At 46.7% G+C, this 13,907-nt stretch overlaps 1 protein-coding gene across 1 annotated transcript in view; it reads left to right on the top strand.

Moving 5' to 3' along the window:
- The first annotated feature begins 5,547 nt into the window (after positions 1-5,547).
- Positions 5,548-13,907, top strand: part of LOC138349709 (disabled homolog 2-interacting protein-like) — a 56,349-nt gene continuing 47,989 nt past the window's right edge. Inside the window, exons 1-2 of the mRNA XM_069328013.1 lie at positions 5,548-5,590; positions 10,042-10,139. Of these exons, the coding sequence (XP_069184114.1) occupies positions 5,548-5,590; positions 10,042-10,139 (141 nt within the window). The remainder of the gene's footprint in view (positions 5,591-10,041; positions 10,140-13,907) is intronic.

Here is a 13,907-nt window from a genome sequence, read left to right as displayed (position 1 = left end):
CACACACACACACACACACACACACACACACACACACACACACACACAACACACACACACACACACACACACACACACACACACACACACCGCAGGGGCTTCAGAAACAAGCAACTTCCTTCCCTCTTTCCCATAATCATCTTCTCAAGGCCGCTCACACACAACACAAAGCTCAGACAAGGAACCACCACGGAGGAAACACACACAAAAATATGGAAAATATTTAACAATAAAGCCGCGAAGCGGTGTTCTCCTGTTGACCAATATGGCCGCCGCTGCTCGGTTGTCAAGGCCAAGAGGGACGCCGTTGCTAGGAGACCCAACACAACCTGGCGCGCTCTCCGTTTTCTGTTGAGAATTGCGTTAGTTGATGTCGTTACTTCGCGAGGGAGTAAGATTTTGCGTGCGTGTGTTTGTGTGTGTGTGTGTGTGTGTGTGTGTGTGTGTGTGTGTGTGTGTGTGTGTGTGTGTGTGTGTGTGTGTGTGTGTGTGTGTGTGTGTGTGTCTGTGTGTCTGTGTGTGTGTGTGTGTGTGTGTATGTGTGTGTGTGCGCGCGTGTGTGTGTGTGTGTGTGTGTGTGTGTGTGACTGTGTGTGTGTGTTAGTTTTCGTGGTGTTTATTGCTTATTGTTTCTAACGCCACACTAATAGAGTTTCTAATTCTATTGTTTCTAACTTGTTTCTAACTCCTGTTTTTCCCTCGTCTTCTATATTCTGCATTTTCTTGGATTATTTCTCATCCTTGCTTGCATGACGTCTTTATTTTATTTATTTTCCCCCTTGCTTTGATTATTTTCCCTTTTGCTTTGATTATTTTCCCCTTGCTTTGATTATTTTCCCCTTGCTTTGATTATTTTCCCATTGCTTTGATTATTTTCCCCCTTGCTTTGATCAATTTCCCCCTTACTTTGATTATTTTCCCCTTGCTTTGATTATTTTCCCCCTTGCTTTGATTATTTTCCCATTGCTTTGTTTATTTTCCCCCTTGCTTTGATTATTTTCCCCTTTAATTTGATTGAATCAATTTAGACAATGCTATCTATTTGTCTGCGTCTATAGACACTGATTGATAGACAGAAACTGAGTATGTATTTTAATGTGTGAGCCAGCGTCAATGTCATTGTGTCTGCCAGTATGTAGGCACATTTACATAGCAGTATGTTAGCTAGTGTGTCTTTATGCTTTAATATCTGGATGGCCACACAGAGGCGCTAGAAAAGGAAGCCATCAGCTGCTTTTGAGTCCCCATTGTTCCGTCGAGTCTACAACCTAAGATGCTGGAGGAGGCTGTAGGTGTATCTCCCGCTCATACTCTGGGGCCAGATTCACGAAGCAGTTAGGCAAGCAACTTACGAACGTGTACATCTTTTCTCAATCTTTGGCGGCTTTGATTACAGTTATGAAACAGTTAATGAGCTCCGAAGCACCAGGAGGCTGTTTATAACAATAACAACAGTTGATTGGGAAGTTTTCATGCTTGTAAACTGTTTAATAAATGTAACCAAAGGCGTCAAAGATTGCGGAAAGATGTACACGTTCGTAAGTACTTGCGTAACTGCTTCGCGAATCTGGCCATAGGCTCTCTGCTCTAACAGGCACGAAATTGTGTTAATTTCAAATTCAAATAAGTTTATTGAGGTCTAAATACACACAAAGGGATGAGGCAGCTCAAACTATTCTCACCCCATTCAGTACAACGTGTACTGAACCGGACATTCTGAGTGATACCTTGAGGTTACCTTGAGGTGCTTCCGGGGCTTAGCGTCCCCGCAACCAGGCCTCCTGGTTGCTGGACTGATCAACCAGGCTGTTGGACGCGGCTGCTCGCAGCCTGACGTATGAGTCACAGCCTGGTTGATCAGGTATCCTTTGGAGGTGCTTTTCCAGCTCTCTCTTGAACACTGTGATAAACATATACATTTCTTCCTTTACACAAGCAGTATGTTACTAGAATGGTGTGTGTGTGTGTGTGTGTGTGTGTGTGTGTGTGTGTGTGTGTGTGTGTGTGTGTGTGTGTGTGTGTGTGTGTGTGTATGTAAAAGTTTTTTTTAGGCTTTTACAACCTAATAACCGGAGCAATGTGCTCTAAATATGTGATTCAAGATGCTTGTAGGTCTATCAGTTTCGCACTATCAACGCGAATGATGGTGACTGATCTACTCATCGCTGTTATCGAGGATTCAAGATGCAGGTGGAATTACGCTAAGACTTAAAGTTAAGTCTTAGCGTAAGACTTATAGGAGGGTTTACTGTATTCACCTAGTTGTACTTGTGGAGGTTGAGCTCTGGCTCTTTAGGCCCGCCTCTCAACTGTCAATCAATCGGCTGTTACTAACTACTAATTAATTTTTTTACACACACACACACACACACACACACACACACACACACACACACACACACACACACACACACACACACACACACACACACACACACACACACACACACACACACACACACACACACACACACATACACACACACACACACACACACACACACACACACACACACACACACACACACACACACTAAAAGTTGTAACAAGGCCATTACGCTTATACACCTTAAAAACAAACGCTGTGGTCAGGCTGTTTTTTTTTTTTTTTTGTAGGGGGAGAGCCCCCCACCCCCCTTCCCTCTTGCTTGACCGTCTCGCTACACAAAACCAGCTGTTAGTACTGCATGATTAACCAAGCTGATTCTGTAGGGACGAGGGTTAGGGTGGGGGTAGGGTTGGGATTGGGGTGATCTGCCAACCCCCTCCTCTTGATTAGCACATACGCATTTTGACGCATAAATCTCCCTAAAACCAAACTACTGCATGTGCTGAAGAGCATAGCGGCTCGCAGAAGGGACGTGATGTCCCGTTTTCTACTCGTGGGACGTTGGTTAGGTTAGGTAACTTAGTACATCAGTTTAGTGAGGTTGCGCTCCCAATCCTGTTGAGCCTTGCGAGACCAACGCTCTACAGGATTGGGTTATCAATGGAGGAAGAGGTTGTTATAAAATGCTTATGAAATGCGAGAGAGAGAGAGAGAGAGAGAGAGAGAGAGAGAGAGAGAGAGAGAGAGAGAGAGAGAGAGTGAGTGAGTGAGTGAGAGAGAGAGAGAGAGAGAGAGAGAGAGAGAGAGAGAGAGAGAGAGAGAGAGAGAGAGAGAGAGAGAGAGAGAGAGAGAGAGAGAGAGAGAGAGAGGCAGAGGAATGGACAGGCAGGCAAACAGGTAGTTAGACCAAAGGAGAGATAGAAGGACATGATAAGACGCTAAGAAAGATGGACAAAGCATCATTGATGAAAGCTAGGAACAGCAGAACGAGGGGTCATAGACGTAAACTATACACACAAATGGGCCAGATTTCACAAGTAACTTTTTTTCAGTTAGAAGGATTCGAGCCTGCTCCTGCTGATTTTCTTATCGATACATCACGTTAATGGGATTTCGCTGTACATGTAACTTGTTCAGTGTTAGAGCTGTTAATAGAGTTAGAGTTAGACGTGGAAGCCGTTGAAGCTAACCCTCTTCACAACTTTTAAATGTAAATGTGATAAAAACGTGAGAAATGTGCCATTGTTTTAATCTAGAAATGTTCGGAAGGCGGGGACTAGGAGCCTAAACCTCCCTCCCTCCCTCTCTCTTTCTCTCTCTCTCTCTCTCTCTCTCTCTCTCTCTCTCTCTCTCTCTCTCTCTCTCTCTCTCTCTCTCTCTCTCTCTCTCTCTCTCTCTCTCTCTCTCTCTCTCTCACTCTCTCACTCAAAGTTAAAACTTCACATTAAACATGGGAAGCATGTCTACGCTGGAATATATAACGACACAGTTGTGGAAATTCTTTGTCTCGCTTGGTTCAATGATTTTCTCCCGCCGCTCTGTTTTAAGGTCCTTTATAATTCTCGTGCTTGGGTGTTTTATGGATTTTTGCTTTTGTATGTGTTTATTGGTTTAATTTTTGCGTCCTAAAACGGGTTTTATTTGAATGCGAAGCAAACTTCTCATTCTTACCGCTCCCAACTAGGGGACTAGCCTAGCATCTAGCGACAAGCCTAGCATCTAAGGGCCGAGCCTATCATCTACGCCCGAGCCTATCATCTAAGGGCCGAGCCTATTCCTAGCACCTATTCCACCTAACTCACCCAGTATTGTAGTCACGACTCGAAACACCATTACCCAAATCATAATTAAATTAACGGACCAGAATCGTATATACAGAAACTCGGGGGCGGGAAATAAAAAATATCTCGGGACTTTTACACATTCCAGTCCGTTGATCAAGTGTGCCGGGAAAAAACGACTAGGGGAAATGTTTATAATAGTTGCTAAAAAATTTAACATTTAGTTTTTTTTCCCCTGGATCTGAATTGTGGATAGTTTGGCGTTTAGCGTGTGTGTGTGGGGGGGGGGTGTGTTTATTATTTGTACCTGCAGGATCGAAGGGAAGGGAACTGACAGGAGAAAGCGCCAGGTCATTATGACTATATAGCACTGGGAAGGAGTCAGGATAAGGAATTGGGATGGGACTGGGGGAAGGAATGGTGCACAATCACTTGGGCGGGTCGGGGATTGAACGCCGGCCTGCATGAAGCGAGGCCGTCGCTCTACCGTCCAGCCCAAGTGGTTGGGCACCTGCAGGATCGGGCTATTAGCATTTTCACCCCCATCTTTCTAACTGTTTATATAATGTACTGTCTCCTGTCCTATTTCCTTTATCATATCTACTAAGCATCAAGGTTATGTATTTAAAAATCGACAGGATTACAAATAAAGCGAGTTAACGTGGGGAAAGGGCGCAAGAACAAATCCAGATGTAATAGCACTCGCAGAAACAAAATTGTCAGGCATCATAAATGCAGCATTTCCAGATGACTACAATGTCGTGGGGAAAAGAAAGGGGGATGAGTGGTGGCTCTGCTGATAAGGAAGGACTGAAGGTTTTAAGAGATGGTTGTATTCCTGGGCTACAAAGATAAAATAATAAAGTCTAAAAGATAATTCTTTTGTCCTCTGGTTTCTTCTAGTGTAATTTTGTAAATGTTCTTTATATATTTCATACCTCTATTTTTTCGTTTTCTCTCTCTCTCTCTCCCTTTATTAAGCTCTTCTCTTCCCTACTTTTCTAACCACCTCCATTTTCTTTACGTCGTCTTTCTCCTTAGTCCCCCCTGCAGCAGGGACTACGATAGACTACCTCTGGCTGCTGCTGCTGCTATCGTAAACAGGATTTTACACCTACCGCCTCTGTGGCCTCCACCGTTTTGTTTATCGGCCTCTAGGCTAGACTTATCAAGCCAGTGTAAAGCTATCCTTGTCGCGCTGGGCTGAGGTTCATGCAGTTCATCTTGTCCAGGTATTACGGCATTTATGGAAGGTTTTTGAGCTGTTCCCCTCAAATGTGAATGTTTTTCCTGGAATGTCATTTTAGGGACTTTTTTTTATTTGTTTCGGTTGTAAGGTGGTTTGTTGTTGTAGCACGGGCTATGGTGAGCCCGGAGGTGTAAGGTGGTAATTGGTGGTTATATTGAGGATTATTGGCTTGCTTGCGGTGAGGGTTTATGCCGGGCTCAGGGGGAGTAGGACTCTCGAAATCCTCTTCAGGTATGCTCCTGGTACATGTGTTATTTTGTTTGGTGTTGGGAAGAGTGGTGGCTCGTCACTACTGCTTTTCAGCACTACCACTGTAATTACTACCACCGCTACCACTACCACCACCATCACCACCACCACCACCACCACCACCACCACCATCACCACCACCACCACCACCACCACCACCACCACCACCACCACCACCAACACCATCACCACCACCACCATCACCACCATCACCACCATCACCATCATCACCACCATCACCATCATCACCACTACCATCACCACCACCATCAACTTAACCACCACCATCACCACCACCACCACCACCACCACCACCACCACCACCACCACCACCATCACCACCACCACCACCACCACCATCACCACCACCATCACCACCACCATCACCACCACCACCACCACCACCACCATCACCACCACCACCACCATCACCACCACCATCAACTCCACCACCACCATCACCACCACCACCACCACCACCACCACCACCACCACCACCACCACCACCACCACCACCACCATCACCACCACCATCACCACCACCACCACCATTACCACCACCATCACCACCACCACCACCACCATCACCACCACCACCACCATCACTACCACCACCACCATCACCACCACCATCACCACCACCACCACCACCATTACCACCACCATCACCACCACCACCACCATCACCACCACCACCACCACCACCATCACCACCACCACCACCATCACCACCACCATCACCACCACCATCACCACCACCACCATCACCATCACCACCACCATCACCAACAACCCTTCATCACTACATCTCACTGTTCCCATCACTCCTTCAAATTCTTTAGGCTATCTTGAGATGATTTCGGGGCTTAGCGTCTCCGCGGGCCCGGTCCTCAACCAGCCCTCCTTTTTGTTCCACATCCCCAGGAAGCAGCCCGTAGCAGCTGTCTAACTCCCAGGTACCTATTTACTGCTAGATAAACAAAGGCATCAGGGTGAATGAAACTGCTCATTTTCGCCTCCACCGGGGATATAACCGGGAACATTAGGACTACGAATCCCCAGCGCTGTCCACTCAGCCATCACCACCAGTTCTTCAAGATAGACAACTACATTTAACATCTTGACGCCCTAAGGACCTTGAGGTCGAAACCTCCTTAATAGACCAATGAAAACGCAGACAATTTCCTCCTACCACAAGAGGCCAGTAGAGCCATACCTTAATCCTAGCACAAGAGGCCAGTAGAGCCATACCTTAATCCTAGCACAAGAGGCCAGTAGAGCCATACCTTAATCCTAGCACAAGAGGCCAGTAGAGCCATACCTTAATCCTACCACAAGAGGCCAATAGAGCCATACCTTAATCCTAGCACAAGAGGCCAGTAGAGCCATACCTTAATCCTAGCACAAGAGGCCAGTAGAGCCATACCTTAATCCTAGCACAAGAGGCCAGTAGAGCCATACCTTAATCCTACCACAAGAGGCCAGTAGAGCCATACCTTAATCCTAGCACAAGAGGCCAGTAGAGCCATACCTTAATCCTAGCACAAGAGGAGCCACACTACAACATGCTATCCAAACACCCTTCAGAGAAAATACATCCTTTACCAAATGCCAGCCCCAATAGATTCCTCTATCAGGGACAGAACTCCAATTATAGGCCAGTAAAGCCTCCTCTTTCTCGGAGGTGTTGGCCGGGGCCTTCAAGGCGGCACGGGGCAATAAGCGGAGACTTGCGCTAAAGCTTCCCTCACCGCAAGTCAGTATATCTCTACCGGAGCGGTTGTGCGCTCTGGCGGTAAAGTGATAGCGGTGATTGGCTACCGGATGCCACCACTCAGTGTAGTAGCACCTGGTATGCGCGTAACAATATGTTCCAGACATACTTACTTCTTACAACAAGACCCCCCCCCCTTTCCACAGCTTCAAGAATCGACTTGAGAATGGTCCAGGACGGACCGAAACGTCGTCGTCCCTTCACCTTCTAGTGTGTGGTCTGGTCAACACAGCTTCCTATTTATGCTTGCTTTTTTCCGCATTCTTAAGAGCTACTTCGCACGCTCTTGCTTGTTCTCGTTCTCTGTCTTATCCCTTCTTCCCTTTCCCATTCTCTTCCCCTTCTCCCTTCCTTGTCCCTCCCTCTCTCTCCATCTCTATAATGGTAAACCTGGCCACAACAAGAGGTCTTCAGGGGATCTTGTTCCCACACAGTAAACTCTCAAGGAGCCAAGTCTGACCCCTCCTCCTCCTTCGTTACCTTTGACCTGAGAACCAGGAGATATTGACCAAGGGAACGTGTCGAGTGCAAACGTTGAAAGCTGCAAAAATGTTGCAGTCAGACCTGTAAAATTTGCAAACGTTTCATTAAGATTAAGCTGAGGCTTCCTAACGTTCCAGATAGACCTCTTTGAGGTTTGCAAACGTTCCAGTTAGACCTCTTCGACGTTTCCAAACGTTCCAGTTAGACCTGTTCGACGTTTCCAAACGTTCCAGTTAGACCTCTTTGAGGTTTCCAACCCTTCCAGTTAGACCTCTTCGACGTTTCCAAACGTTCCAGTTAGACCTCTTCGACGTTTCCAAACGTTCCAGTTAGACCTCTTCGACGTTTCCAAACGTTCCAGTTAGACCTCTTCGAGGTTTCCAGACCATCCAGTTAGACCTCTTCGAGGTTTCCAAACGTTCTAGTTAGACCTCTTCGACGTTCCAGTTAGACCTCTTCGACGTTTCCCAAACGTTCCAGTTAGACCTCTTCGAGGTTTCCAAACGTTCTAGTTAGACCTCTTCGACGTTCCAGTTAGACCTCTTCGACGTTTCCAAACGTTCCACTTAGACCTCTTTGAGGTTTCCAACCCTTCCAGTTAGACCTCTTCGAGGTTTCCAGATCACCCAGTTAGACCTCTTCGAGGTTTCCAGACCATCCAGTTAGACCTCTTCGAGGTTTCCAGACCATCCAGTTAGACCTCTTCGAGGTTTCCAAACGTTCCAGTTAGACCTCTTCGACGTTCCAGTTAGACCTCTTCGACGTTCCAGTTAGACCTCTTCGACGTTCCAGTTAGACCTCTTCGACGTTCCAGTTAGACCTCTTCGACGTTCCAGTTAGACCTCTTCGACGTTCCAGTTAGACCTCTTCGACGTTCCAGTTAGACCTCTTCGACGTTCCAGTTAGACCTCTTCGACGTTCCAGTTAGACCTCTTCGACGTTCCAGTTAGACCTCTTCGACGTTCCAGTTAGACCTCTTCGACGTTCCAGTTAGACCTCTTCGACGTTCCAGTTAGACCTCTTCGACGTTCCAGTTAGACCTCTTCGACGTTCCAGTTAGACCTCTTCGACGTTCCAGTTAGACCTCTTCGACGTTCCAGTTAGACCTCTTCGACGTTCCAGTTAGACCTCTTCGACGTTCCAGTTAGACCTCTTCGACGTTCCAGTTAGACCTCTTCGACGTTCCAGTTAGACCTCTTCGACGTTCCAGTTAGACCTCTTCGACGTTCCAGTTAGACCTCTTCGACGTTCCAGTTAGACCTCTTCGACGTTTCCAAACCTTCCAGTTAAGACCTTTCCGAGCGTTCCAGCGCTATCAGAAGTGAGGCCCAATTTCTAACCGGAACCATTAGCTTTACAAATGGTCCAGCCACACCAGCTTGTGTTGTGCAAGCTGCAGCCAGATCCCGCCTGCAGGGTGTGGAGACCCTGCTACTGGACAACGTTTGTGTGGGAGGGAAGAGCACTCCCGTGGTAGTCATGACTCGCCCATGCATCACCCGTGCTAATGTGAGAGAGAGAGAGAGAGAGAGAGAGAGAGAGAGAGAGAGAGAGAGAGAGAGAGAGAGAGAGAGAGAGAGAGAGAGAGAGAGAGAGAGAGAGAGAGTTATAAATCACTATGAAATATGGGGGATGAGCTGGAAGAGGAAAGCAATGACTTTTGTTCGAGCCACAACGCTGTAAATGCTTCACCCACGTACTACAAATAATCGCCAACAGATTCTAAACACCTAACCAGTGCCTAAATATGCACAGTATGCTAATGTATAACAATATTAATTTATATTTGAGAAAATTCCTGATTTGAATGAACAGCTTGTTAAACTTTATGAATGCGTCCTTGGGGTCGACCACTGGATGGAATGGCCTTAGTCTGAGGACGGGTTGGAAAAAATATATATACAGGGAGTGTGTGGTAAAGCTACAGATGTAGGATACAGTGTTGGGGAAGGGGTTACAGATGTAATACAGGTATAAATGACGACAGAATACAGGTGTGTGGTGGCCATAACAGTCGTGGTTACGTTGCAGGGGTGGTTGTGTTACAGGTGTGTGGTGGTCATAACAGTCGTGGTTGTGGTGCAGGGGTAGTTGTGTTGCAGGTGTGTGTTGGTCATAGCAGTCGTGGTTGTGTTGCAGGTGTGTGGAGATCATAACAGGTGTGGTTGTGTTGCAGGTGTGGTGGCAGGTGTGCAACATGCAGGAAGAGGCTCCGCACCGTCTTCACCACAACTGGCAGCGTCACGGTCAGCCGACTCTACTCCTTCCAAGTTTGTGAGTATTGTCCCCTTGTGTTTTTCTACGGGCTCACCATAGCCCGTGCTACTTGCAACTTTGTTCCAGGTAGCAAATCTTTAACAACAACACTCCTTGTGTTTGTGAGTATTGTCCCCTTGTGAGTATTGTCCCCTTGTGTTTGTGAGTATTGTCCCCTTGTGAGTATTGTCCCCTTGTGTTTGTGAGTATTGTCCCCTTGTGAGTATTGTCCCCTTGTGAGTATTGTCCCCTTGTGAGTATTGTCCCCTTGTGTTTGTGAGTATTGTCCCCTTGTGTTTGTGAGTATTGTCCCCTTGTGTTTGTGAGTATTGTCCCCTTGTGTTTGTGAGTATTGTCCCCTTGTGTTTGTGAGTATTGTCCCCTTGTGTTTGTGAGTATTGTCCCCTTGTGTTTGTGAGTATTGTCCCCTTGTGAGTATTGTCCCCTTGTGAGTATTGTCCCCTTGTGAGTATTATCCCCTTGTGTTTGTGAGTATTTTATGAGTATCCCTTTTGAATATTTTCCTGTTTTCAGAGCAATAGTCACCATATCTTTCAAATACTAAAAACCCCCTTTCCCACACCCGCTGACGAAACCTCTATATCTTTCCTCAGTCCTAACGGTCTTGTTAACAGTTATTAAACAGTTTACGAGCTTGGCTTCAGAGCTCATAAATTGGTTAATGACGGCTGAGTGGACAGCGCTCGGTATTCGTAGTCCTAAGGGTTCCGGGTTCGATCCTCGGCGGAGACGGAAACAAATGGGCAGAGTTTATTTCATCCCTGATGCACCTGTTCACCTAGGAGTAAATTGGTGCCTGGGACTTAGATAGCTGGTACAGGCTGCTTCCTGGGGGGGGGGGGGGTAACAAAAAGGAGGCCTGGTCGAGGACCGGGCCGCGGAGACGCTAAGCCCCGAAATCATCTCAAGATAACCTCAAGATTTCAAGATGTTGTCCAGGTTACCTTACCTTGAGGTTACCTTGAGGTGCTTCCGGGGCTTAGCGTCCCCGCGGCCCGGTCGTCGACCAGGCCTCCTGGTTGCCGGACTGATCAACCAGGCTGTTGGACGCGGCTGCTCGCAGCCTGACGTACGAGTCAGGTACAGACATCTAAGATACAGCCGAGGTGAAGACATGACTCTAATCTTCCCAAAATAAAATATGTGTAAAGAACGAATATAATTTTTTTTTTTACTCCAATTGAACAACTGTGGTTGGCTTGAAGGCTTGCAGCTATACTGCGGCTCACCTGACACAACAGGCACCTGGAACACACGAAGCGGGAATAGCTAAGAATGTGCACACTCGAATTTGTGAACTTAGGGTGCAGGAAACACCTAAGAAATCATCAACGCAAGGTAAAGACTCCTCACTTTGAGGCTAATCTTCCACAAGCACTATAATATCTTTAAAAAGAAAACGACGAATTCTTACAAGAAAAGGACGAATTCTTAAAAGAAAACGACGAATTCTTAAAAGAAAAGGACGAATTCTTAAAAGAAAAGGACGAATTCTTAAAAGAAAACGACGAATTCTTAAAAAAAACGACGAATTCTTAAAAGAAAACGACGAATTCTTAAAAGAAAACGACGAATTCTTAAAAGAAAACGACGAATTCTTAAAAGAAAACGACGAATTCCTGTATCAAGCTGCAAGCACAAAGAGCCTAAACAAATCCGGTTATCAGGCACATTTATTGACTGGAATTAACGCAAGACATACGTAAGACTAATGAACAAATCCACAAGGGCCGTGACAAGGATTCGAACCTGCGTCCGGGAGCATCCCAGACACTGCCTTAATCGACTGATTGATACATTAAAAGACTAATCGATACATTAGGAGTAAAATACAATAGAATTTTGTTTTTGTTTTTAAGAGGCAGACAGGCTTATTCCCTGTCGCTTTTCGAGCTTAGATTGTCTCCCGAGTCGGTATCACTAACTTGTGTCTATCTGTTTTAAGTTAGTGCCACTAACTGTTCTAATGTGCAGCTGATAGATAGATCAAGCACCAGCTGGGTGTAATCTACACAGGGACACACCCAGGTGGCTGTACCTTTTAACCTCTCAAACCAAATCTTAAAAAGTATATACATATTATAAAATGTATATACTTTTAACTTTTGTTATTATTTTATATCTCTCATACACACACGCACGCGCGCGCGCACACACACACACACACACACACACACACACACACACACACACACACACACACACACACACACACACGCACGCACGCACGCACGCTTCCCTAGGTAGTTATATTATGCTAAAAGGTCAGTAAATACCTGTAAGTTTCACTTTGCGTGAGGTTGTAACCGCATAGCTGGCTAAATATACACTGTCACCCCCAGGACACATACACTGTCACCCCCAGGACACATACACTGTCACCCCCAGGACACATACATTGTCACCCCCAGGACACATACACTGTCACCCCCAGGACACATACACTGTCACCCCCAGGACACATACACTGTCACCCCCAGGACACATACACTGTCACCCCCAGGATACATACACTGTCACCCCCAGGACACATACACTGTCACCCCCAGGACACATACACTGTCACCCCCAGGACACATACACTGTCACCCCCAGGACACACATACACGGCATACACTGTCACCCAGGACACATACACTGTCACCCCCAGGACACACATACACGGCATACACTGTCACCCAGGACACATACACTGTCACCCAGGACACATACACTGTCACCCCCAGGACACACATACACGGCATACACTGTCACCCATGACACATACACTGTCACCCAGGACACATACACTGTCACCCAGGACACATACACTGTCACCCAGGACACATACACTGTCACCCAGGACACATACACTGTCACCCAGGACACATACACTGTCACCCAGGACACATACACTGTCACCCAGGACACATACACTGTCACCCAGGACACATACAGGACGAAACGTTGCTTCCGACACTTACTTGTGTCGGAAATTCACACCTTTCACTGGAGGAGCTTTCTGAGCTGAACCTTATACTGTCGACTGGTGTGTGTGTGTGTGTGTGTGTGTGTGTGTGTGTGTGTGTGTGTGTGTGTGTGTGTGTTCACCTAGTTGTGTTTGCGGGGGTTGAGCTTTGCTCTTTCGGCCCGCCTCTCAACTGTCAATCAACTGTTTACTAACTACTTTTTTTCCACACCACACACACACACCCCAGGAAGCAGCCCGTGACAGCTGACAGAGGTACCTATTTACTGCTAGGTAACAGGGGCATTCAGGGTGAAAGAAACTTTGCCCATTTGTTTCTGCCTCGTGCGGGAATCGGATCCGCGCCACAGAATTACGAGTCCTGCGCGCTATTCACCAGGCTACCAGGCCCCTCATGTGTGTGTGTGTGTGTGTGTGTGTGTGTGTGTGTGTGTGTGTGTGTGTGTGTGTGTGTGTGTGTACTCACCTACTCACCTAGTTGTGTTTGCGGGGGTTGAGCTCTGGCTCTTTGGTCCCGCCTCTCAACCGTCAATCAACAGGTGTACAGATTCCTGAGCCTATCGGGCTCTGTCATATCTACACTTGAAACTGTGTATGGAGTGAGCCTCCACCACATCACCCCCTAATGCATTCCATTTGTCAACCACTCTGACACTAAAAAAGTTCTTTCTAATATCTCTGTGGCTCATTTGGGCACTCAGTTTCCACCTGTGTCCCCTTGTGCGTGTTCCCCTTGTGTTAAATAGACTGTCTTTATCTACCCTTTCAATCCCCTTCAGAATCTTGAATGTGGTGAT

This window comes from Procambarus clarkii, chromosome 20, assembly GCF_040958095.1.
Source record: "Procambarus clarkii isolate CNS0578487 chromosome 20, FALCON_Pclarkii_2.0, whole genome shotgun sequence".
In the NCBI taxonomy this organism is placed as follows: domain Eukaryota; kingdom Metazoa; phylum Arthropoda; class Malacostraca; order Decapoda; family Cambaridae; genus Procambarus; species Procambarus clarkii.
The sequence above is the reverse complement of the archived record's forward strand: the minus strand, read 5'-3'. Positions and strand labels throughout refer to the sequence as shown.